Source organism: Lissotriton vulgaris, chromosome 6 (assembly GCF_964263255.1).
Source record: "Lissotriton vulgaris chromosome 6, aLisVul1.2, whole genome shotgun sequence".
Lineage (NCBI taxonomy): Eukaryota > Metazoa > Chordata > Amphibia > Caudata > Salamandridae > Lissotriton > Lissotriton vulgaris.
Genome location: NC_141694.1, coordinates 1,163,171,849 through 1,163,199,095, shown reverse-complemented (window position 1 = coordinate 1,163,199,095; position 27,247 = coordinate 1,163,171,849). Strand labels below are relative to the sequence as shown.

General features: G+C 45.6%; 1 protein-coding gene across 3 annotated transcripts in view; it reads right to left on the bottom strand.

Moving 5' to 3' along the window:
* MAP3K4 (mitogen-activated protein kinase kinase kinase 4) overlaps nt 1–27,247 on the bottom strand; it is a 474,364-nt gene that overhangs the window by 103,228 nt on the left and 343,889 nt on the right. For all 3 annotated transcript variants that reach the window (XM_086927243.1, XM_086927245.1, XM_086927246.1), the window contains exons 10-13: nt 23,015–23,281; nt 20,298–20,447; nt 19,800–19,961; nt 4,640–4,773 (exon numbers count right to left, since the gene is read on the bottom strand). In XM_086927243.1, the coding sequence (XP_086783369.1) occupies nt 4,640–4,773; nt 19,800–19,961; nt 20,298–20,447; nt 23,015–23,281 (713 nt within the window). The remainder of the gene's footprint in view (nt 1–4,639; nt 4,774–19,799; nt 19,962–20,297; nt 20,448–23,014; nt 23,282–27,247) is intronic.

Genomic DNA, 27,247 nt, shown 5'->3' with positions numbered 1-27,247 from the left:
AGACCCCTAAGTTATGACCTTGTAGCCAACTGCAAAATCTAGTTTCTGGGCAAGATACCTCCTTGTCTGCTAAGACAGTGGGTTCCAAACGTTTGACTCCTGAAGACCCCCCGAGTCACTACCGGAAGCTGGGGCCCCCAAGCAATTTTTACAATTTAAATTTCAAACATTAAAACAATAATTCAACAAAATAAACACACATGTGCACACCAAAAAAGTACTGAAATTAATAAAGATTTTATATGAAAAAATTAACAAAAAAAATAAAAAATTACTTAATGGGAAGGTTGGTGCTTCATGTTGGCGACTAACTTTTCAATGTTTGGTTTTATTTCGCAGTACAAGGTTCCTGCTCCTGCTGAACTGGAAACCCATAGCAGTTCCAATACGGTTCACACCAAGTGCAGCGAGTGAGCCTGACCACTACATTGGGTACTTTGAGGGGTTCTCCCCCAATAAATATTTGGGGGAAATGGTGCATTCTACAACATATTTGTCATTACACCTTGAATTGTATTAGCTTTTAAAGCATCGCAAATGATAACCTTACTATGCACCAGGAAACAACAATCTTTGTTAGGGCTCTTTAATGATTCCCTCACGATCACCCTCCAACAGTGCCTCTTATCTCTCCAAAGCCCCTCTGTCACATGCACTTCATGTGTTTATTAGTAACTCTCATATCAATGCTTCGTCTGGAGAAGCAAAAATTCAGGATTCAGAACACAACACAGTTGTTAGCTTTTGACTTTAATAATAAGACTTTATTTCATCCCAAACAAACTTTTTTAGCAGAATCAGGATAATCAAAGACGGGGGACATTTTTTTTACTAACCTGTACCATGCAGTTTGCATGCAGCTCTTTGATGGCAGTACATAGCTCACTGTGCTAGATTACGATTGTTATTTATGAAATGCATGGTATATGTTCTTTGCAGCAGGCATATTAACCAACTGCCACTAGTCAAAATTCCTGTCTCTCTCCAGGAGGTACATTAATCAATGGAGTTATCTTGGCACTTTTATTGTTGCCTGGAAACTGTTGATTATACAAGGAACTTTCCAGTGCTTTTCAAACTGCTGCCTGTGGATCCCCAGGGAATGTGTCACGGGCCCCAGGGGGTGCGCGTACCACAGTCTAGGAACCACTGCTCTAGACCAGTAGGACACTAATCGTAAGACTAGTGCAGACATCGGAAAGAGCAAGATCATAGGTCCAACGGCCAATTATTCAGTAATGCTTTTCAGTTCTCGTCTTGTGTTGGTGATGGTGTAAAGGCCTAAGTTGAGACAGTCATGATAGGAGGACAGCCACTGGTGTGAACAGTTTAAATATTAGCTCAGTACAGAAACCCTAGGCCATGGAGAAAACTATGGCATGGACCCAAGAAGGACTGGCATCAGTCAATGCTAGGGCACTGGCCACTTTAGGGCATGGACAGGGGTTCTCTGGGACACATTTCCTCAGAGGGACTTGCTCCAGAAAGATTTAGCTTTAAAATCATTCTGGTATCATGACTGGTATACTTTTGTACACTCCTTATGGAAAAACTTTCTTTACCATGATGACAGCATGACAGCTCTCTTTTCCTAAGTGTGTAACACACCTCAGTTTTTATCAGTGAATCCTGCAATGTTTCTGGTTTAATGGACACCTTTTAGATTGTCAACAGGCAATGTCCAGGGGGGACATGTTTCCCTGTTTAGGGGTCTATGAAAATAAAAGATCACGTAGCTGAACCTTTTGTTTCTCTTCTACTTTTTTAGTACTCATGAATCTTCTGCAGGATTTTAAAATAAAAAATGAAAGGCCACTGACAAAACTGGTTTAGTATCCCATAAAAGGAAGCAAGACAGAATCACACATTGAACAATCTCGCCAGAGGTGTGCTACAAACACAAAACAAGCAAGTTACGTAGGTAAAATGTGTCTTGAATGGTTGGCATTTATTGAAACTGGTTATCAATGGCAAAGGTAAGGGAAATGAAAGAAAACATTCAGGTCGGGGAGGGAATGTGTGTTGGAAGTTGGAAGATATGCATCACATGGAGGACTTGACCAAGTACAGTCCAAAATCTGATGCCTTATCCAAATGGTTCATGAGATGAACAAAACGACCGGTATGGAAGAAAGCTGCACATACAGGGACTTGACAGTGGTACATGTGTCAGTTCTGAAGAACGTATCTCTTGCTCTGCAAACTATGTGCCTGTGCCTTGCCTGACGACATGGGACATAAAGTGCCTTGAAGCACTGTGGGAAAAAAGTACCAGTATGAATCTTTTAGAGCAGAATGACTGCTCACAAGTACAGAAATAGCCATTTTAATGCCACTCGGAAAACTATATTAGTTAGACAAGCATTTGCAATGCAATCGGTCTCACCTTTGTGAAAGTTTGAGTTTTTGGAGTTGTAAATAATTGTTTTTATTTATGTTTAGCCTCTTCATGCACTGAATATATCACATTCGGATTCCAATGCATCATTTTCTACCATTTTATTGTGACAGTCTTCAAATAAAATGTTAACTCTGTAAGCAATGTTATTTAACTTAAATTCTCACTCCTCTGCTTTTTTGGCAGAAGGAACACTCTCTGTCCGCCAGATCTGCCCAGTGGGCTGTAATTTCTCGTCAAATCTTCCTTGCCACTTGCAAAATTGTGTCATAAAAGCACACATCTGCTTTAGGGCAGATGGAAGATGTACGTCACAGGCCGGCGATTAAAAGAATAATATAAGTAATGTACCAAAAATGCCTACAGCTGTGACAAAATTGGGTTTTTAAGGTCTGAGGATGGCGGTGAGCAACTGAGCAAGCATAGAATGAAAAACAGCACGCTGATGCAAGCACCTCAAGTGATGGCCATAATAACGTAATTGAAGGTCTGCAAAAGTGACCAATGGCACGGAGTACTGCAGCAAAGAAAAGTTAAGAGCACACCCATGCATTGGCACTGTGTTGCCAATGAAACTAAACAAATAGAAATGGGAGGTGGGCGGCCGCCATGTTTAAAGCTAAAGCCAACGTACAAGCTGCAAAAGCCGGCAATGTTTTCAGCTTGTACGTTGGTTTTAGATTTAAACATAGCAGCCGCCCGCCTTTCTTTTCTATTTATTTACTTATGTAGCATTTGAGGCATGCAGCTTTTTATCTTCGTATGCTGCAGAAGTAAATCAATAAAAAAGAAAGGAAGTTTGCTGCCGTGTTTCAAAAGCTGACGTACAAGCTGCAAAGAGTGCGCAAACACAAAGAACAAACCCATGAGCTAAAGGATTCCATAATAGGTAAATACTCCAGGGGAGGTGTAACACACGAGAAGGTGGGATATATACCCAAAAACAAAACATAGAAACAAAAACTTTTTGAAGGACACACCCTTTAACCAATCTGCAGTGAGGGCGTGGCTAAATCCTTTAGAAGTGAATACAGCATGCCTCGCAAGCTGCACATGGCGCTGCTAGGCTCGCTCTAAAAAACTAATGTCAAGGAAATGGGACAGCAACATTTAAACATAATCCTGTTAAATAAGCTATACCTGAAGAACTGTGTTTTTTTTGGGTTAGGTGGGGATAATGAGAGCCAATGACTTTCTAGGTGGAATATGCCTCCCTTCGGATCTTGACCTCAGACTTCCAGTACACACAGAGTGGTGATACAAATAGGTGATTCATACGTGAAATCTGTAATTAGGCATTAGTGTTTGAAAGAGATATGAGATTTCAAGCTACATCCTTAAGACTCCGCTGAACAATTTACCTGGCCTCTAATCCACTATCCAGAATTGCAGAAAGGGTAATAAACCTAAAACAAGTATTATGAAGCAAAACTCTTGCAATGGCTCCTTACTGAACTAATTAACACTTGAACCTTCATCATTGAGATTCACAAAACGCAAGATTTGGTTGCTCCAAGGGTACTGTATCCTACACCACGAAATTCCAGATGGGATGAACGATCTCTGCAGACTCTACAGGAATTGTCACAAACAAATTCTCACTGACAAGCAGCACATCCAAAGGATCCATGAACTAGGTTGGGATGTATCTTGCCAGTTGTGGAACATTCTTGAGAGAACCACCTTGATGCAGCTCATTACTTTTAAAACCAAAAATAATCCCTGATTCAAGATAGATACTCTTAAGATTTTGGGGGCCATTTAGAGTTTGATGGAGGATGAGCAGCACTGTAAACCGGCGGTGCTCTCATCCTGCTTAACTTACATTTTAACCCACTCTATTTAGAATCGGGAAAGCACTGGGTTTCTGACGATGGAGGATCGACTGACTCCACTTTTGAAAACCTCTTTAATATACATTTGCATGTTGTTGCGTTTCACATTAAATCGAAGAAAAAGCGCTTTGACACCTCGTCAGGGCTTGTAAGCTCTATATAAAGGCCATTACAATACAATACAATATAAAATGTTATGGCTCAAGAAGTTATTTAACGTGCAGTAAGCCAAGTGTTTGAAATGAAGTTACAAAATAATAAATGTAAAACTGCCCTTTCATAGTGGCCCACATATATCTTAGGTGCACTAGAAATACAGCCCTTGCAAAGTTTGACATTCAACATATTCTCCTCAGGCTCAGCTATTCAGACGCTATTTTTCCTGGGGGTAACTACGTCTCATTACCTGGGTCTGGTACCTCGGCCACTCTCACACTTTGTAAGCACATAATTCATCCATTTTCGGGCAAAACTAATATATTTGTCTCCAATCTTCTGGCGAAATTCTCCAGACATCAGACGAACAGCTTCCTTGTGATACTGAAAGAAAGCCAATGTAAGTGTTAGAATAATGAAAACAAAATGCACAACCAACGCCATCCACAGGATAAGTAACAGGCTAATAACCTTGGTCTGAGAGATGAATTGTCAAACATACTTTGGTTTCAGCCAACAGAAGGTGCAGATCATTCTCAGTATGCTGTTTGTATGAGGAGAAAACAAAATAACTAGTAGTTTTGCAAGAATAAAACTTTTTCACAAAATATGTGCCACATGAACATTAAAGGCTGCCCCAGAATGCCAGATCCAACAGACTGTGGTCACTTTATCCAAAGAAAAAACTGGGAGCCCTTCCAGAGTCAGGGGATTATAATGAAAAACATTCTGAAGGAATGCCTTCCTGCATGTTTATTACTCATTTGTGAATTCCACCACTTACCTCTGCAGACTGACCGGAAGCCACCGCCAACTGGAAACATCCTAAACCTGGGCGTGTGAATCGTGGGAGCATAATCCAACCTCAAACTGCACACAGACTGGTATATCGGTAGTATCTGTCATATACTGAAGGCACCCAAAGTAAACTAATTCCCTTGAGACGTATACAGAAATATCTTTGAATGTACCGTTTGTATTCAACACATTTTATGTTTTACAACCTATGTTTTGTGTTATAAATTGTGTCTTTAGTTTTAACTATTACGTTTAGAGAATTTTGTGATATATAGGTCAATATGAATTGTTTTTATTGTTTACTTCTTTAAATCATTTTGCTGTATTTTATTTTTGAGTTTGCACTAGTTTTGACTGTATACTTCAGCTTGAAGCTATTTTGTAACTTTTTCTGTATACGTCTCAAGGGAATTAGTTTACTTTGGGTTAGATACCCCATTTCCCTTGATCATTCCAAGGGGTTCCTCTCTTTCTTCTTAAACATATACTGAAGGCATACAGTCTGAATTGCTCTATTTGTCAGTATAAGGATATAATTAAGTGTTGCTGCGACTGACAGCCAGTGAGAGAATGCAATATTTGGGGTCACGTGGTCTCACAGTCTTAGTCCCACACAGCTCAATCCTACATGTGGCAAAGGGCTGGTGGCGTTGTGTGGTCACCAGGGAACAGGCAAGGCTTTTCAGCACACCATTCCGTGTTGCTGTACACTAATCAAAAGATAGATTTACAGTAATCCTTCTCTCCTAATATGGCATCCTAAAGTAGGCACCTTACGTTGCCTTATGGAACTACTTGCGCTGAGGGCATCTAATATACAGTGAATTACAGTAACCTATAATTGAAGTACAGCAGTCTTAAGAGCCTCTCCCACGCTTCACTATCCACAAAAAGTCCTTGACTACTACCAACATCTATTTATTTGCACACTGTGATCAGACAGCGATATGTTTCACATTTGGGGAATCTAGTGGACAATTTTCCGAATGAAGTACCAAATGAACGAAATGGCAATGACCCCAAACGCCAACTTCCCAGTAGCATTCCTTTCACCTTTGCCCCGTTAAAGTCGAACGTGGAGTTTCATTCACCTTTGGATGTCAACCAGGCAATCAGATATAACAGCGTCCATTCCAGGCCCCACCTCCGTTACCAGCTCGGTATCATCAGCATATCCTTGGAAACTCATTATGTATTTTCTGAATAAAACTGGCAGTGGTTGCATATACATATCAAGTGGAGGAGGGGGAAAGGCAATATTTTGAAATAGGAAAGTGTCCTGGATTTTACATTTTCTGGTGACACTGCCATCATGTTTTCAGTTAGGTTTTCCTGGATCACCACAGAATGGATTGTAGATCATGAAATATTTATTTATAGAACACCTTCCTGAGTCTTTTCCGACTGGAAGGGTTTTAATTCACACCCAGACCCTCATTGAAATATTGTTAGAAATCAATCTTACCCTTATCACATTTTTTTCAAAACTAGGTGAATTTCTAGTAAGCACCACAGAAATGTGAAAACATTGTTAGCATGAAGCAATATATATTATAATGTCTACTCAGAGTAAAGACCTTTGCCAGCTGGAGAAGAACAAGTGTCCACGCTGACCAGTGAGAAGCTTTGCTTGTAAGTGTTCCCCATTAGTTACTTTTGAAATGCAGAACTTGAAAGTTTCTATGTCAAAATGGATTCCTCATGTTAAATCGCCTTTGTTTTGCTCTTTTATAACAAAATAGTTACTTACCAGTAGGAGTAGTTTTGCAGCTTGAGAGTTTTCTGGATCCACATGCTGTGCATTATACCACCATCTAGTTGTTGGGTCTGGAAAAGTATTTTTTTTTCTTTTCATTTTGGGTGTTGTCGACCACCATTTGGTGCCAGGTACGTCCCTTGTGTGACGTCAGACGGCGCCCTGTAGGTCGTTGTGTGTGGTAACCATCTTCGGATTTCTTTTTCGCTCTATGGTTTCAGTCTGTAGTTCTTTAGATGGTTCTTTAGATAATTATCATAAATTGTTTCCCCAGCTGTTTGTATTCCTTGTAGGGGAGGCCGGGTGAGTCGCATGTGAATCCACAAAACTCTTCAAGATGCAAAACTACTCCTACTGGTAAGTAACCATTTCATTCTGCAGCATGAATAGTTTTCTGGACTTGCATGCTGTGTATCTGATTACGTAGCGGTTTCTCCCATCCTCGGCAGGCTGTGGTGAGAGGAACACCATGCGAACAGGGGTTGAAGTACTTTCTGTCCTATTTTTGCTTCCTTATTGATTTGTATGTCCACACAATAATGTTTGGTGAAGGTGTGTGGCGATGCCCATGTAGCTGCTGCACATATAGTGTCTATGGGCACATTGCCCATAAATGCCAGAGTCGCTCCTTTTTTCCCCAGTGGTGTGAGCTGTTGGTCGGAATGTTGATTCCTTGTTAGTGGTGGTATAGCATGGATGGATGGTTTGGACTATCCATCGTTAGATTGCTGCCTTTGTGCCTGGTATTCCTGTGTTGGTGTGTGCATAGGCAACAAACAACTGTTTGGTCTTGCAACTTTGTTCTGTTTTCTGTAGTTAATACAGTAGTGCTCTCCTTACATCTAGGCTATGGAGGATTTTTTCCCCCTTTTGATTGTGGGTTTTTGAAGAAAACCGGAAGGAGAATACTTTGATTTAAGTGATATTTGGATACCACTTTTGTAAGGAACTGTGGGTTTGTTTTAAAATAACTTTGTCCTTGTGGATTTGCTGACTGGTTCATGTATAGTTAGTGCTTGTAATGAACAAGTTACTTACCTTCGGTAACGATATATCTGTAAGAAACATTAGTTAGTGTTAGATTCCTTACCTTAGAATATCCCCAGGCGTCAGTCTGGATCCGGAAACTTTTGCGTAGCAGTACCCTTGCGCGTCGGTAGGCGTCGTCTGCAGGCGTCTCCTGCGGCTCCGCGTCCGTCGTCGGCGTCGTGCGCCGTGATGACGTCGCTGGAGTACATAGACGCCGCCTCCGCGCGCTGACGTCAGTTCTTTGTACACAGCTTTTCCGCGCCAGAAGACGCAGAGCCATGAGAGAACCAACACTGGTGCCTTTTGAAACTAGGGCCCTGAAAGGGATGTCCTTAACCCTAGGTATCAGTTCGCAGAACGGGGAGGATGGGTGGGTTCGGTAAGGAATCTAACACTAACTAATGTTTCTTACAGATATATCGTTACCGAAGGTAAGTAACTTGTTCATCTGAAAGAAACACGTTAGTGTTAGATTCCTTACCTTAGAATAGATACCCCAGCAATACCAACCCCGGTGGTGGGTCTGCGAACCAATACAATACTACACCAGAAAGTCCTGGAGGACAGAACGGCCAAAGAAGCCATCCCTCCGGACTTGACTGTCCAGGCAGTAGTGCCTCGCAAAAGTGTGCAGCGAGGCCCACGTAGCCGCCTGGCAAATGTCCTGCAAGGGGACTCCCCGGCCCAGGGCAGTAGTAGCCGCCGTGGCCCGAGTGGAATGGGCCCTCAGCCCAACAGGAGGCTCCTTCCGAGCCAAAGAGTAGCACGCTTTGATGCAGAGAACGACCCATCGAGAGATGGTCCGTTTACAGACCGACCGTCCCTTCTTCGCACCCACATAGCCAACAAACAGTTGGTCATCCACCCGGAACTGGCGTGTGCGATCCATGTAAAATGAAAGCGCACGTTTTGGGTCCAGACGATGGAGCCGCTCTACATCTTTTGAAGGGTGCGGAGGCGGGAAGAAGGAAGGGAGGGTGATGGACTGCCCGATGTGAAAAGCAGAAACTACTTTGGGCAGGAAAGAAGGTCTAGTCCTCAGAACCACCTTGTCAGGATGGATGGACAAGAAGGGAGGTTGGACAGAAAGAGCCTGGAGCTCACTCACTCTCCTGGCAGAGGCGATGGCAACCAGGAAAGCCGTCTTTAAAGACAGAAGACGGAGAGGGCAAGAATGAAGGGGCTCAAAGGGAGCACACATTAAAAAGGTCAGAACCAGGTTCAAGTCCCACTGAGGCATCACAAACGGAACAGGAGGATACATGTGTGTGATGCCCTTCAAGAATCTCGTTACAATAGGGGACTTGAACAAAGAAGGCTGATCAGGAAGCCTGAGAAAGGCCGAAAGGGCCGAAAGGTAGCCCTTGATAGTGCCCAGAGCAGAGCTCTGCTGGGCAAGAGAGAGGAGAAACAGAAGAACCTCGGAAAGAGGGGCAGAGAGAGGATCCACAGCCTTTGCTGTGCACCATGCCACAAATCTGTTCCACCGACAGGCGTATACCGACTTTGTGGAGGGACGCCTGGCTGCCAGAATTACATCACAGACTTCAGGAGGCAAGTCAAATGGCCTCAACTGCTGCCGCTCAATCTCCAAGCATGGAGGTGGAGACTGGACAGGTTCAGGTGGAGGACCGTCCCCTGCTGCTGTGACAGAAGGTCCTCCTGAAGGGGCAGGCGGATCGGGGGACCGACTGACATGCTGAGTAGCTCGGGATACCAGTACCTTCGAGCCCAGTCCGGAGCCACAAGGATAACTTGGGCCCGGTCGCGCCTGATCTTCTTCAGCACTCTGGGCAGAAGTGGTATAGGCGGAAAGGCGTATAACAGACCGCAACTCCACTTGCGCCGAAAGGCGTCGCCGTGCGAGTGCCGTCTTGGAAACTTCAACGCGCAGAACTGATGACATTGCGCGTTCTCTTCTGTGGCGAATAGATCTAACCAAGGCTCTCCCCATTTCCGAAAGAGGCCTTGCGCCACGTCCGAGTTCAGACGCCATTCGTGATCCATCGAGCACTGACGGCTGAGTTCGTCCGCCCTGGCGTTCAGAGAACCTGCCAGGTGTTGAACCGTCAGAGTCACGCCCTGACGTTCCAGCCACTGCCAGAGGCGCAGAGCCTCCTGACAAAGGGTCCACGACCCCACCCCGCCTTGTTTGTTGCAGTACCACATGGCGGTGGTGTTGTCCGTGAACACCTGCACTACACTCCCGTTGACAAAGGGGAGGAATGCCTTCAGTGCTAGACGAATCGCCCGTAGCTCCAACAGGTTGATATGGAGCCGGGACTCCGCCGGAGACCAGATGCCTCTGATCTCCGCCTCTCCCAAGTGGCCTCCCCAGCCCTGGAGGGACGCGTCCGTCACGACAACGTGCTCTGGTTGGGGAAGGGAGAGGGATCTGCCTCTGACCCAATCGCGGTCCATAAGCCACCACTGCAGTTGTCTCGCAGTGCCCTCCGAGATCAAGACGTGGTCGGACAAGTTGCCCTGATGCTGGGCCCATTGAAACTTCAGGTCCCACTGCAGAGCCCGCATCCGCCACCGAGCGTGATGCACCAGAAGGATGCAGGAAGCCATCAGCCCCAGCAGCCGCAGCGTCAACCTGACCGAAACCCGGGATAGCGGCTGAAAGATGGGAATCAAAGCCTGAATATCCCGGACCCGCCGTTCCGGAGGATAAACCCGAAACTGCGCCGAGTCCAGAACCGCTCCGATGAAAAGGAGCTTTTGAGAGGGACACAGGTGTGATTTCGGCACATTGATGGAGAACCCCAGGCCGTGCAAGAGGTCTGCCGTCATCTGGAGGTGGCGGACGACTGTCTGGGGTGAGCCCGCCTTCAACAACCAGTCGTCTAGGTAGGGGAAGACTGAAACCCCTAACCTGCGCAGATGGGCTGCGACCACCGCCAACACCTTTGTGAACACCCGTGGGGCACTGGTAAGGCCGAAGGGGAGCACGATAAACTGTGCTCCTGGCCTACCGTGAACCGCAGGTAACGCCGGTGGGCCGGCAGGACAGGGATGTGAAAGTAAGCGTCCTGCAGGCCCAACGCTACCATCCAGTCCTGCGGGTCTAGAGCAGCCAAGACCTGAGCCAAAGTCAACATCTTGAACTTCTCCTTCCGGAGGAAGCCGTTGACGTTCCTTAGATCCAAGATAGGACGTAGGCCCCATTTGTCCTTCTTGGGTACCAGAAAGTAGTGCAACCACGTCCTACTTCTGGCCCAGGAACGCGCTCGATGGCCCCCTTGGCCAAGAGGGCCGTAACTTCCTCCTGCAGAAGTTGCAAGTGGTCCCCCGACACACGGTGGTTCTGCGGTGGCATGGCTGGGGGAGTGGTCTCGAAGGGGAGGGAGTAGCCCCTTCGGACGATTTGCAGCACCCACCTGTCTGATGTGATCGTGCGCCAGCGGGCGTGGTGATGGCAAACCCTGCCACCCACTGGCGTCACGTGGGCCTGAAAGCACGGACTAGGAGGATTTTGAGGCAGATGCTGCGGGGGGAGATGTGGCCTGACCCCGCCGTTGACCCCGACCGCCTCCACGGCGGTTTCCACGGCCGCCACCGCGTTGAAATGATTGCTGCGGTGCGTGGCTGGCAGCACGCGTGGGGCGCCCCTTCCGTGGCCACGAAAGGAGCGAAACGAACCCGTTTGCTGGCGCTGGGTCGAGAGACCCAAGGACTTCGCCGTGACCCTTGAGTCCTTGAAGCGTTCCAGCGCGTGGTCCGCCTTGTCACCAAACAGATGACAGCCATCGAACGGCATGTACATCAAAGTATTCTGGACATCTGCCGAAAAGTTGGCGGATCTCAACCAGGCGTGGCGACGAATCGCCACCGTCGTGGACATCGCTCTGCCTAGCGAGTCGGTCGTATCGAGACCACATCGGATAGAATATCTAGCTGCATCTCGGCCCTCAGCTACAGCTTTGCCGAGTTTTGCCCGCACCTCCATGGGGCATTCTGGCAGCAGTTCCGCGACCGTATCCCACACAGAGTGGGTGTAGCGGCCCAAGAGGCAAGCGGTGTTGCAAGACCGCAGTCCTAAACTCAGGGACGAGAAGACCTTCTTGCCGTACTGGTCATACCTCTTGGATTCCCGGTCGGGCGGGGCCGACGGGAATGCGGACTGGGAGGTAGAGGCCTGGATCACCAGACTCTCGGGGTGGGGTGGGTGGACAGGAACTTGGGGTCGTCCGGACAAGGACGGTGGCGTCTGGCCACGTTCCGATCAACAGGCGCACCTGAAGAGGGCCTGGACCACGTGCCCAACAGAACGTCTGATAAGGCTTCGTTAAACGGCAGCAGAGGCTCCTGTGGGCATGACCGCGGTTTGAAGACCTCAGTGAGGATGTTAGGCCTCACGGCCGCGACGGGGAGCTCAAGGTTTAAGGCCTTGGCAGCCCTCATCAACACCACTGAATAAGCAGCTCCCTCCTCCGATGCCACGGAAGGAGGAGAGACAAAGCCAGGGTTAGGAGAGTCATCTAGACCACTGGCGTCCCCCAAATCACCTGTCCAGTCCATGTCATACTGGCACTCACGTGACAGAGGGTCCTCAGACCCCTCCCAGCCCTCACCGTACTCCACATCATCACCGTATTCGGTGTCAACCATGTAGGCCGGCTCCACGGGGTCGACAGGCCCCATCGGCGTCGAGCGACGCCGGTCCGACTCCGCGTCCGGATTCGGTGAGGGTAAGGGGTCGGCGCCGCCCGGAGCCGGCGCCGGAGCCCCGGTGCCGCCCGAAGCCGGCACAGAGGAACCGGCGTCGCGCGGGGGCGTCGTCAGGGGCAACCCCGATGGAATCGGCGCCGGAGTGGATGGACGTCCATCCGGCGTCGACCCCGAAGGTCCTAGCGGCGCCGGAGCATCCGCCGGCGTCGAGGCAGGGTCAGCTGAACCGCTAGGGCCCCCGGACGGGTTCACTGGGCCCGTAGGCGCCGTGGAACCCGCCGGAGGAGACAGGGCCCTCATGGCCACGAGGAACGCCTCTATCTCCTCAGGCGTCGCACCTTGCCCAGGGACCCGAGGGTATGGGACAGGCCGCGCCGGCAACTCCCGCGGAGTCGCAGGGTTGGGGTCACCCGAACCCCCGGCCGCATCGCGCGAGCGTCGGGGGGAGTCGGGGGTACGATGACGACGCCCCGACTTCTTGTGTTTCTTACCTGATGAACTCGACGAGTGATGTCGACTTCCGGAGCGCCCGGCGCGGCTCCGCGACCGCTCCCTCGAACGCTCCCTGGACCTCCGGCCGGACCGAGACCGTTCTCGACGTGGGGCCGACACCCGGAGCTCGAGTAGCTTGCGGGACCGCTCCCGCCTAGCTTTGTTAGTCAGAGCCCGGCAATCGACGCAGGAGTCGACGTCGTGGTCGGGGCCCAGGCACCGGAGACAGAGTCGGTGATGGTCCGTGACCGACATCGTACGGTCACAACCGTCACAGTTTTTTAAACCGGGCATCCTACCAGGCACAAAAGATAGATATTAGTTGTAATAACTTGGTCAAAAGACCGGGTACCGCTCTTCAGATCTGCGTCCACTGGCGCGGAAAAAAGAAGAACTGACGTCAGCGCGCGGAGGCGGCGTCTATGTACTCCAGCGACGTCATCACGGCGCACGACGCCGACGACGGACGCGGAGCCGCAGGAGACGCCTGCAGACGACGCCTACCGACGCACAAGGGTACTGCTACGCAAAAGTTTCCGGATCCAGACTGACGCCTGGGGATATTCTAAGGTAAGGAATCTAACACTAACGTGTTTCTTTCAGATTCACTTATTCTTCGTAAGGTTGTAATGGCAATGAGAGAAGCTGTTTTTAAAGTGATGTGTTTCAGCTCTGCCTTATGTTTAAAAGTTTTGTCATAAGTTTTGTGAGCACTGTATTTAGACTCCACATGGGAACTGGAGCTGTTCTCGGGGGAGCAATTCTTTTAGATCCTTCTAGGAATCGTTTTATGACAGGTCTTGTGAAGAAACTGCATGTTTATCCCCTGGTGTATGCTAAGATGGCAGCGAGATGTACCTCTATGCTTGAGTAGTTGATGTGACTGTCTGGGAGATGAGTTACATATATGATTATTGTTTCTTGTTTTTCGATTGAGTTCATTTGATTGTTAGCTGTGCACCAAGTGGTGTATCGCTTCCATTTGCAGCATAGCATTTTCTTGTAGTTTGTTTTCTTGCTTCCTTTAAAATTTCCATTGTTCGTTGAGGCAGGTTGAGGTGACCAGACTCTACTTATTCAGGTGCCAAGCTGCTAAGTGTAGCGTTGTTGTTTCCGTCTGAAAATGTTGGCCCTGTTGCATTGTCAACAGGTCCTTGTCTGCTCTGATTTTGATTATTTGTCCCCTGGACAGTTCTAGAAATTAATAACTAGCTAGCCTGGCTGATGAAGGGTGATGCACTGAAACCAGTCCCAGGATGCTTGTTTCCAGACCAGGGAGGACCTGGCTTGGCAGTTCGGGCGGACTGTTCCCCTAAGGAATAGGGTCAAGACTGATTTGCATATGCTGGGTCCAAACTGGAGTTGTGTGCTGAGCAAAAGAATGATGGATTAAACCCAGATCCTTGTGACTGGGGGTGAATGCTCGCATTGTCCAGCATTCTATCCATCAATTATTTTGTTTGCTTTTGCTGCCCTATGTGGGAAGGGTATGCCCAGGTGTGGGCCTCGTGCTCACTAAACCACTAGATTCAAGCTAGACTGGCTGAAGAAGGGTGATGTCCTGAAACCGGTCGGGCTGCCATTTGAGCCATGTTCATTTTAATGATTTGCAAATGTAATTAATTGTTCATTGTTTAACTAGAATGATATCTGAAATAAAGTAACAATTTGTAATATACAAAAATCTTCTTGATCAAATAATTTGTTTGATTGCAAATACTCAGTTTCTTATTAAAAACAATATGAGAATTGCTAAAGTATTTCATTCTACATTTGTGTTAAATATATGTTTATACTGTATGTAGTTCGCACCTCTGTCCAGGCAGCCAGTTGGTTGCTGGCCCCAGTTTTGTACCTGGACAGTTCTAGCCGACTTGAATACCATGTCTGTCTTGGTCATTGTGTGGCAATGAGGATTAGGTTTGTCTCCGGTTGTCTTGCCTTTTCTAGTACTTCTTGGACTACGGGTATTGGTGGAAAAGCGTATGCAAATGTCCCTGACCAATTTAGTGACAGGGTATTCCCTTTTGAAAGGTGGTGAGGAAACCTCTAGGCAAATAACTGACATTTCTTGTTCTGTATTGTTGCAAACAGGTCTACCACTGGTGTTCCCCAGAGTTTGAAGATGTATTATACTGTTTTGTGCTTCAATTCCCATTTGTGTCAGCAGCTTTTCTGACTGCACAGAAGATCTGCTGTTGTGTTGTATACAACTGGTAGATGTATTGTTTGCAGATTGATTCCATGAGGGACTGCCCACTACCAGATCAGTTGTGCTAGTTAGCTTAGTGGAAATTATTTTGTACCTCCCTGTTTGTTGAGGTAGAACATTGTGGTGGTGTAGTTCATTTGAATCAATCAGTCCTTCTTAGAATGTGTTTTTGGAACTCTTTCAATGCTAGGAATGCTGTTTTTATTTCCAAGTCATTGATAAGTTTTATGGAATCTTGGTCGTTCCATTGACCTGGTACTTTCAGTTGTTTGAAGTGCACTCCCCATCCGTTGAGTGAAGGAGTTGGGTTCTTGAAAGGTATGCCCTCAGTTATGTTGTTGGATGCCCACCATTATATCTCTGCTTGCAGCTTGTGAATAACAACTGCTAGATCCTTCCAACTCCCTGTGGCTTGAGACCAGTTGTTAGTAAGCAATTCCTGGATGGAGCGCATATGTAGGCGGGCATGAGGTTTGAGTGGGATGCATGACGCCATCATGTAAGTTTCAGGACTCTCCTCACTGTCAGAGACTGACCCTTCCAGTAGTGGGAGGTTTCTTGTTTGATAGCTTGTATCCTTTTTTGTGTCGGGTAAGCCCACGCGTTCTTTGAGTCTAGCCTTGCACCTAAGAAAATCTTTTCTCTTTCTAGCGGATTTCTTGTGATTTATTGAGAATCCTAGTCTTTGTAGCGTGTGAATTGCTGATCAAATGTGGCGGAAACATTTCTGTTTTGTGCTTTCCTTTATGAGCCAGTCATCCAGGCAGGGCTAGACGTGCATCGCATCCTTTTGCAGGTGTGCCGTGACTGCGGCTAGGCACTTGGTAAAGACATGTGGTGCTGATTTTATTCCGAAAGGCAGTACTTTAATTTGTTAGAGAGATTTGTCCACCTCCTTTCCAAATAGTGCCTGCCCTGTGAAAGGCCTGTTAATGATGGAGGTTTGAACCTCCTGCTTAAAACCTGAAAATATAAGCCAGCCATGCCTTCCTAGGGTGGTGCCTGTGCACACGTCGGCTGGCAGTGTCTGCTGCATCTAGTGCAGATTTAAGGCACATGTTTGTGATGTTCTTGCCTTTCTGGACCATAGAGGGAGCTCTTTGATGAGCTCCTCAATGTCATCCCATTGCTGGTAACCATACCTGTTTAGCAGGGCATTAGAGTTTGCGATGTGTCACTGCGTTGCTGCCTATATTTTTATACTTCTGCCCATCATATCCATTTGTTTGCTTTCCTTCTCTGGGTGAGGTCCACTGTTAGAGAGAGTTCCATGGGGTTCTTTGGATCACGGCTGACCTTTGATCGCTTTTTTCTTCAGCGTCGAGGCTGCCTTAGGCTGCACCTTGCTCTCGTAGTCCTTCGGTTCTGACAGATGTGTATGGTGTCTTACCTTATCAGTTTTCTTACCTGTATCACCCATCTTCTTGTGGGTGTGTGGTTTTTCAGAGTCTCCTTCCAGAATTTCGACGTCCAATCCTTTGTGCCTCAATGCTGCAGGAACTCCCAGGTCCTCTTCATCACTGGAATGGTCCTTCAGATAAGTTTTCTTCGAAGTCTGTAACATCATTGAGTAGTGGGACTCTCTCTGCTTTCGGCGTGTCCTGAGTGTTTTCAGCTGGAACACAGCGCAGGCCTCACAGTCCTTGTACTAATGGTCTTAGAGCAAGCAGAGTTTGCACACGTTGTGTGGGTCAGGTTGTTTGAACTTGTGGTGGCACTCGGGCAGAATTTAAAGGGGGTGTTTTCCATGGTCCCTACCTCGCAATTTGTTGACCCTTGATGTATTTGATGTCAATCTCAGAGTTCTGTTCTTCTCTCCGGTTGCAAAGTCAATGAACGGAGGAGTCCAGTTGAATTCTCACATTTTTCTCTTCTTTTCAGGGGTTTTCCAGAAAAAAAAATTGGGGCTTCCCGTCTTGCCTCCAGATCCATAGACAGAAAAAAGAATCTGAAGATGGCTACCATGCACAACGACCTCCAGGGCGCCCTCTGACTTCACAAAAGGGACGTATCTGGCACCAAATGGTGGTAGAGAATGCCCAAAACAAGAAGAAGAAAAAAAAGACTATTCCTGACCCAACCACTAGATGGCGGATTAATGCACAGCATGTGAATCCAGAAAAGGATTCACTCTGCAAAACCAGAATAAAACATAGAAGATGCTACAATGCCCCTTATGATCTCTAAGATGATTAATATACTTGGACTGCTTGCTCAAGCAAGTCACATGGGTGAAAACAGACTGAAACGAAGTAACACACCTCTTGCTCAGTGGGTACAGAAGCAAAGCATAATTACCAAACTGCTTCCCAAGATGTATTAGTGAAAGTGTCATACATGGGCCTAAAATGAATAGGTCGAAGCGGGAGGAAAGGTATCCATTTCACACAAATTCTTAAAAATTAGCTTCCACAATATCTTGCCTGATTTATTACTTAGTAAGGCCCCTGCACCTCTGAGACACACCTCTTAGAAACACAAACCCCTCATTACGTCCTGTTTATTTACCAAACCCATGCAAATACACGTGGACTAGATAAACTGGGTGGGAGATAGGGATGGTGTAATTAATCAAGGTAAGAAATGGACTTGGAGTGATGCAACCTGAGTCTTACTAGCAAGTCGGTTCGGAAGCTAGCAAAAGCTAGAGGGGATGGGACAATTGGCAGAAACCACACCTGATCCATTTTCATCACTACCAGAAGATGAAAAGAGGACACGCAGGGCCAGGCTGGAGCCAACAGGATCACCGGAGCCCATGATGGATGACATATCTGCCAAAGTGTTGGACAGTTGCTCCTTTTTTACTAGAATGTGAGAGATGAGTGAGCTTTCCTGGATAGTTTCCGACAAGGACTTCAAGTCTCTCACCAAAGTCTGACAGGATAACCATTGTACGGAACTGCTCTCTATGAAAACTTTAATGCATCAAAGCACTTTTTAATTGCCTTGTTCTCTTTTTGATTGACCGAGTCAGAAAGGACACAAATCGGGATTCAGGGATGTTCTCCCTATCAATGGAGCCAAAAACCAATCCACCTCGATGAACTGATGAAATACTTTATCTCCCTCTTTCAGTGCATAGGATTTTTGTACGAATCTTATAATATGACTTTGATCCAGTTGTGTCCAATTCCTGAAAATCAATTTCTTGATCTTTGGGAGCAAGAAGAGAGGTATGGCCGGAGACTTAGAATATTGGGGAAACAACACTATACTGTCCTTCTCCTCTACAGGTGGATCGAACAACAAATTGCATCAGATGTGGAGGAGAATAAAAGAAAGATCCTCTCTATATATGCATTTGCCACCAGTACAAAGTTTAATCGAGATTGAGTCGCTAGTGGAATCTACATCCCTAGACTTACACTCATGCTTCCTAGATTTCTTGCTTTTCTTTGATTTTTGAGCCAAAACTTTAGCCACTGATTAATTAATCCTATACTGTAATTGCCCAGCTGATAGCCGGCCTGGACTAGCAGGAGACTAGGACACTTTGACCTGTGCCCCACAGGTTCACCTCCGTCCTGACCCTTGGAGGAAAGAGAGTGGGAGAGCCTTATCTTTTCTGACCTTATCCACTCCATTATTTCATTGGAATGTGAAGTACCAAAAAATAATAGTTCCTTAAATGCACCATTAGATCAGAAAGCAGCTTAATCTGTGGTTACATAGCCCGGCAATGAATTGATGAAAGTGACTTTAATTTGTAAAATGCAGTCAGTCTATAAGCTTGGGGAGAGCACCGCATCTCCATGCCAATCGTCTCGGCATGCTTCCTGGAGAAGCACTGCCCTCTCCACTCAGAAGCGGAGCTCTGTGCATGTCAGCACACAATGGCGAAGCTCACCATCTTCCAAACCGCCTAGTGGGCCCTCAGCAAGTGTGCCCACTCCTGTCAGCTCACCAATCCCAGGAGAGGCACCATTAACAATAAAGCCCAAACAACCACTATTACTGGTCTCGAAGAAGCAGAGCCTGGGCAAATATATCAGTAGCTGGTACATCGCACGAGCCCATGAATGTGTCCGCAAGACAAAGAAAAAGAAGCAAGTGGGGGGAGAACTTTAATGTTTCTAGGGGCTGTGTCTCAGAGACAGTGGGGCTTTACTAGGTAATTATTCAAGGTGAGAGGGAAGAGGGGGTAATCTTTTTTACATCATACGACCCCTCTCATTTGTAATGCTCTTCATAGCATCTATATGGTGAAAATGTACATCTTGCACACCCTGACCTGAATGAAAATCAGAGGCTAGCTGCTAACCTTGTGGTTGGATGCCACTAATCTGAATCCATATTCCTCAGTCAATCTTTGGAACAGTATTCTGTGCTCCCAGTGCAGTTTGTTCATCTATTTGAATGTGAAAAACTTTTAGCATACCATAGAAAATGACTCCTGTTCTCTACCTAGCCACTTGGCTTAACCTAATTCAATATACGTGACTTTACCTCAAATCCAAAGTTGTATCCCTGAATCATGGCTTCTCTGTAGTATTGCTGCAAAATGGCTGTTTCCGTCTCTTCACCCTCGGCTTCAAATTCAGAGGTGAACATGTGGTCAACCCTGTTGATGGCACCACTTATCTTGTTGCATAGATGTAAAGCTTCACTCTGAAAGTAAAAGAACACTGCAATAAAGTACCAACTCAGAACTGTGCAAGTATTTAAGTAGAATGTTCTCTAGAGTCTGGAGGTAGGAAATGGCCCCGTTTCTGTCTTAGAGTAGTGTGGGTCTTTATTGCTTATGATTAAAATTCGTGCATATTGGAGAGACCGACAGATTTGGCAACAAGTATATAAAACAGATTAACTACTACACAGTGGAGTAGAGGATTTTTTTCGAGCCAGTATGGAAGATAAGGGCAACAGCTCACTAGTGGTAAATGTATAAATATTGTCTCAGGTATGAAGTAAATGGTTACATGCGGACACAAAGATCTGTAATACCTTGAGCTGCTGCAAGGCTTTGGCAATGACGGGCTGGCTTGATGTCTGCTCTTGATGCAAAGTTACGAGTCCTTCAATCGATTGCTGGAACGCTTTTCTCTGGCTCACCAGGTGTGCAGATTGCATGACAACGAGAAGAAGGTTATCCACCTAGGAAAATAAGCTATGGATGTAATAGTTCACTTTTGGACATGTGGAAGCAAATGTAGTTTATCCATTAGCAAAGGTTCTCTAGTGTAGGTAGCCCTGGACGGGGGGGGGGGGGGGGGGAATCCAGCCAGACTCTGGTCGTGGCAGCTATATTTAAGTAAGAGTTGAGCTCCAGGCAAGCCCCAGAGAATGTTGTCCTTATTGTGGGTCGGTGTAGTGAGCTAAAATGTAACAACACACACATACTTTAAGTGCACAGATGACTGACCTGACTCTCTGCTCTGCCGTGTCACTTCCTGCTATGGGGGCACACTGACATGAGGTGGAGGGGAGTGTCAAACACAAAATGGTGAGAGGGAGCTATACAGTGCCTTGCATAAGTGGTGGTGTCTTGCAGCTAGGGGTACTGGTGAGCAGTACAGTTAAAAACGTGTACCACCTCCACTGTACTACCAGAATTTAGAATTTACTGGAGGAAAAATAGGGAAGACCAAGAAAAAAGCATGCGCAGCACGGGACAGCTTTTCCAAATCGTTCAAATGAATTTTACTCCAAGAATCCCACGAGGCTTCTTCATGATGGTCACCAAGCCCTGCCCAAAAGGGACTCCTCATTATTACTGAAAGATTATTTCTGCATTACTGTCCTCCATTATGATTATTTGTTTATCCTCCTCGTTTTAGTTGGAATCCGGATTGGTCAAACGTATATATATCCATCAGCTTATGATGAGAAACTAATTGCTAGGCTGCCACAATGGTGTAAATATGCAGAATGCTGCCTTTGGAACGACTGAGCCAACAGGGGACAATTGGAATTTTCACATAATCAATGGAGTCTTCAGTCTGGCTAAATAGAGGACATGACAATTTGGAAAGGACCCCAACACAAGAGGGCGGAGAGGAATGAGGGTGGTGTTTTGTGAAGAACAGTGTACAAAAGGTAGAAACCTGGCAATTGGAATAACTAACATGGAAACCCTGAAGATGGCTTGCACCTACAAGTCACATTCAATAGGAATATACTATGTCTACCTTATACAAAATAAAAAAAGGATTTTCACACTGTGCAAAACCACAGGAAAACAGCAGCTACATGTTATCATAATGCCACTTTGTTTGATATTGTTTATCAATCGCATTATCTCAGGACTAACGAGCTTTGAAAATGGAGTACTTTTCTGATCTTTTGATCTAAACGGCAACATAACCTAGTGGAGAGTTGGCCAGGACCCTTCGGTACTGTGCCAAGATAACACTGCAACATTTCACAAGTGGAATTGTACAGTGACAGCAGGTGAGCTCTGTGGGGTAAAATCGTGAGAAAGAACACCAAATAAGTTAAAGACAGGCACCTTAATTCACAACCCAGTTACTTAACTGCCCGAGGCTGTGAATGTTGGAAAAAATAAATATGACCCCATCCCAAGTTCTAAATTCAGTTTATAATTTATTTACTTTGTTGTAAAGGTTCAGTTTCTTAGGTTCATTTTTCATACGTTTGGCTCTTAGTCGTAGACATGTTTTCACCTCTTTTCAAGGCACAAGTTTAAAAATGTATAGGTATGGACGACTTTCGTAGAAAAAGAAACCAATATGTGATTTTTTTTTATAGTCTACTGAACTATGCCAAGAAAAACAGAATACATTTTTATTACTCCCGCCATAAACATATAACACGTTTTTCTCTTTATCATCATTTTTTTTAAAAATCACTATTGAGGTTTGTGAATAAATAAAAACATTAAAAATGTGTCTTAGCACTAGTGATGAAATCGCACAGTGTTTTAGAACATAATTGCAGGTAATCATAAATTGTTGGGAGCCTTACTTTATCAGAGTTTGGCCACATCAAACAGGTTGAGAACAGCTTGGTATTATTACGTTCCATCTATTCCAGTGGTATAACCAGGGGGTGCAGCGACCATTGGTGCAGCAGATGCAGTGGCACCGGGGCACACTGAACTCGGACAACGCTGCAATTTATTGCCCAACAGCGGTCAAAGGAGCCATTTTCCTTGCTTTCACCAGGGGTCCTTGCTACGCTACTGTGTATAATGTACGTAGTTTAATACAGTTAAAAAAGCGTGTCTCACGTATAGTATCTTTTGCAATGCAGCACTGTGAAACCATACCCTGAAGCCATCTACCAGCCATGGGATTTACCGGCAAAACAAACGATTTCCCTGCTCTTTCGCACTTACCAGAAAAGGCGCAGACAATACACTGTCTATCGAGATACTTTTGCTGCGCACAATTACGCAGTCCTGCTAATAAATTATGCCCAGGCCCTGCGGAATCTGAGTCATGGAGTCAACAGAAACCCATTTCAAACCTTCTCCTATTGCATCCAGGTGAGAGCGCGCTTTGTCCTAGGACAGTAAAACGCCCACCTGAGTTGCAGCAGCCCCCACAGGTGATATTCCCAGGGAGCGCGTGCGGCGAACACAAGCCCGCTCGCGCCCACGCACCTGAGTGAGAATAATGGAATGCTGCGAGCTTTGTCATGAATTAACGACCGCGTAATTTAAGCTTCAGACGGCAAGAAAGAAGTACAAAAGGACGTACCTGCATGCTCCTCAGAGTATCAATGGTTTCCACCTGGGGCACTATTTTGACGAGGTGCCCGTCCCACGAGCTCCAGCTGTTGTCCGGCTCCTGATCCTTATCGCTGTGCTTGGTCATCAGCAGGAAGGCCTGGTAGGCCACCTCATCCGAGTCATTGGAGCAGTCCTTCCCGGAAGCCGCGTAGAGCAGCTGCAAAATCACAGACTTCTGCCCGGAAAGGTGATCTGGGACGAAGACGTGCAGGTTGTCCAGCCCAGGAATTTGCACCTGAAACGGTAACAAAGTGAGATTTTTTGACGACTCGGGCCTTTCACCTCCTGGTTAAAGAGTTATGCTAGGGTTCGAGGCTGCCCGGCAAAAACCTGCGCGTTCAAGAAGCACCGGGCAATAGGAATGGCCTGTCAGGCATGCACAACTCCACCAGGATGACACATTTCATATCACTCCCCCTCACCTTGAAACTGAGGGGAGATGTATTTCAATGCAGTGCAGAAGTGCTAACCAAGCATTGGCAAAGTTAATAGGTATACCCATGGCAAGCGGGTTACTTTTTTCTTTTTAATTGCAAGCATATTCCACAATGATGAAACAAGCATTGGCAAAATTAATAGCTTTGGCATTTGGGACCTATTGGTTTTGCCAATGGTTATAGCCATCGCAAATGCTTTACTGCACGGCTGAAGAACTACAAAAAATAAACTTTTGAAACGGCTGGTCATATCATTTTGTAAGCGCACGGAAGGCCACAAAATGACACGCACGTTTTTTTTTTTAAAGTTATTAATCCACGCTGGATCACAAACTAATTTTTATTTTAATGAAAACGTGAAAGCGTTCTTTTTTTAAGCAGGAGGGGCGCAACAATGGCGGGGCAGAAACTACAAAAGAGTGGGAATAAGTAACACAAGGGGGTGCAGGTTGGGCAGAAGCAACACAGGGTAGGGGGCGTAAGCAACATGGAGGGAAGACAGCAATATGGCGCACACCGCCAAGAAGGCCACACAGGGGATTGGGGGGATGCACACATGTCTGGGAGATAAACATGGAGAGCAGAATGTGGGGTTGAGAAGCACACGTGGAGATAGTGGGAAACACACACACATCCTTAAAATGCTTAAATAAAAAGCACCCGAATAAACGAGTAGTGGGAGGATATAGTGAAGCGTCTATGCTCCAGGGGAGGGACAAACACAAGAGGAAGTAAAGACCATGCAGCCAATGAATAAGGAGTAAGCAAATGAGATTAACAACAAAGCCAATAGATGGTAAGCAATGGATGGGCTCTAAACCCATTGTAAACTAACAATGTGTCTCCAAGTAACAGTGCATGCGCTCTCTAAGGCAAAATCTATAAATTAAATCATGCTGCTACCCAAGCACAGTCACCACGTGATTGTAATAAAGATTTTTTAAATTTAAGAACATTCACTCGTGTTGCCGTTTTCCCACTGAGTTTAAAAAAAATACTATGACTGTCAGTTTTGACATCGTTTTTAGAAATTATTTGGTAAAGAGATAAGAATAAATTACCACCTAACCTAGTACTCAAATAATATGGAAAATAAAACACCATCGAAATGAGCTCCTGAAATGCAGGCACAATAAATGAGTATTTAATTTAATATAGAACATGAATAAAATAAAAAGCACACATTGAATCAACTAAGGAACTATTTTTAGACAGATGTAAATTATCTGTACAGGCTTTGTGCAGTCACTCAAAGTGAAGGGAACCTGTGGATAAAGTGGGTTGACCCACTGAAACATGGTGTATGCTGTGGTTGGTGGAAGCACATCTAAATGACAATTTCACAGACCAATGGACAACGCTTTTGACCTAAAGCTCCTCTATGTGTTTGAATACATTCTTAAACAATACTCTGGCAACACAGCTAATGGTCTCTCAAAGGCCAGACTTAAAGAAAGAATAAGTGGCGTGTGTAACAGATAGCAGTCAATGCACCACAATGCAGCAGGAGTCCTCGAACCTCTAAGGTCTTCATAGCCTCGGCTCTAAGGATTTAATCCCACAAAAGTTGCTTTGAAAAAGTACTTCAAATTAGCGACACATTGCATTGCACGTTTACCTGCTTTGCTTCTTCTTCGCTCAGCCTTTTCTTCTCGCTCACTGTCCATAACTCAGTCCCTTCTCTCTGCCTATCCTTCTTTCTCTCCCTTCTTCCTTTACCTACTCTGCTTCTTTTAGTTCTGCAGTATTTCTCCGAGCCATTCTCCCTCCTTCAGTTTTTGTCCTTTCCTTTATTTATTTATTCCAGTATTCATATAGCACTCCCTGACTAAGATAGGTGTCAAGGCGCTCTACATTTTTACACGGAATGAGTAACAAGTTACATCTATGTAGGGGCAGGATTAACATGAGAATGCACTATGGTATGTATTTGTCAATGTAGGAAAAAGTTGTATTGATGATTTGGGTAATTTTCTTAGTTCAGCAGGGAGGGAAGTTCAAAGCCAATCTGAATGCTCTTGAAAGTGTTGCCTGCAGGCGGTGGACATTTTCAACTGTGGTACTTCCAGGAGATATTTGACTTTAATTAGCCGACCTTGTGAGACGCAGAGGTCAGAAACCTTGCAAGGTTGGGTGGATTGTCTTAGAAGGGCTTTTTGACAAAACAGTGTATTTTCCATTGAAATCTGACTGGTGTTGAGGTACCGGAGTATGGGGGTGATATGTTGAGATACACAAGCAAGTATGGCATTGCCAAAGTCTAATCTGTGTATAACTAGTGCTGCTGTTTGAAGATGCTCGGCTGAGAAGAGGGGTCAGAATTTCTTCCTGCTGGGTTGTTGGCTGCTTTGGCAGCTGTTGACTCGTGGTATTAGTGTGAAGGCCTAATATAGTGTGAACACTAATGATCTTCTCATAAGGAAGGGTGAAAAGCCTCTAAAGTCCAACATATTTAGAATTAAAGGATCAAGTTTTCTTTTGGAGCATGTAGAGAGGAAGAGATCCTTCAGTTTTCTGTAGGTTAAGCATAAGTAAGTTGTCTGATAGCTGGGATAGCAGTTGACAGAGGAAAGTTCTTAGGACTTAGACGTCTTATAGTCTTTTAATCCATCATTGTGTGTTGTCGGCGTACTGGTGCAGGGTGACACCTGAGCATTTTATGATCATAATTTGGGGCCCTATTTACATGTTAGGTCTACTATTGATCCACACAAGATTGGCCACTATTTGATAGTGAAGGGGCTGAGACTGACCACTGAGGTCCTTCCTTCTCTCTGAACTGTCTATTCTTTTGCCCTCTACCCAATATCTCCCCTTATTCACCAACATTCATTTGTCATTTCGCCCGCAGCCTCTTCTTCACAATGGCTTCCCATCTGCACCCCAGCCTAGGAATCGACTAATGACACACGTCGAGTCAGCTCAAACCCACAGCTCAGAGGGCACTGTAGTTTAGATGCTGCCAGTTTTGACAATCAGTAAAGCCAGGGGCACTGTTTCCAACTCTCACTACTTCAAGATAAAGTCACATTTTTAAGTACTGTAGAGAGAGCATCATTCACGTATGATCAACCTCTGCTTGCTCACTAGTCGGATAGGTGTACCTCTTTGATGTTTTGTAAGGCAAAAGATTAGGTCTGCACTGAAAGTTGCTGATTTCAAATGGATATCCAATGCATGTAATGTTTGGCCAAAAGTAGCTTTAAGACTGCTTAAAAGGCCAAATAGTTAACTGTTACTGATAAAAGACTCATCATCCGTATTAAAGCAAACATTCATTTTGGACATACTAAGCAAACCAGAACTTGCTATGAAAAACTATGAAGTCTTAGCTTTTTATACTTTCACATCAAGAACCTGTGTTTTGTATGCCATGTGTTCGGCACTTGCACTCATTAGGCAATCTTCTGTTAGACGCAATGCCTTACTGGTTGAAAATTATTTTTAGGGATCTTCTGAATTTCTTGAGGTCACTTATCTGCCAGTTCCTTATTTAGTAATTTCCCCCAATGATGCACCTTGTACTGGCAAGATGTTACTTGCCAGTGAACTTCATGTATCCAGGCACTCAGCGTGTTGAAGTCAATTGATATTGGAAGGTACTGCTTCTTTTGTAGTGATAGTCTGTCAATAAATTATGATAGGTTGTATCAATAATGGAGTTACAGACTATACACATGGTATACCAGGGTAATTATAACCCACTGCCTTTTTTGAATTATAAGCCCGATACGCAGGCAAGAGTTTATAATAAGGGAAAGCTG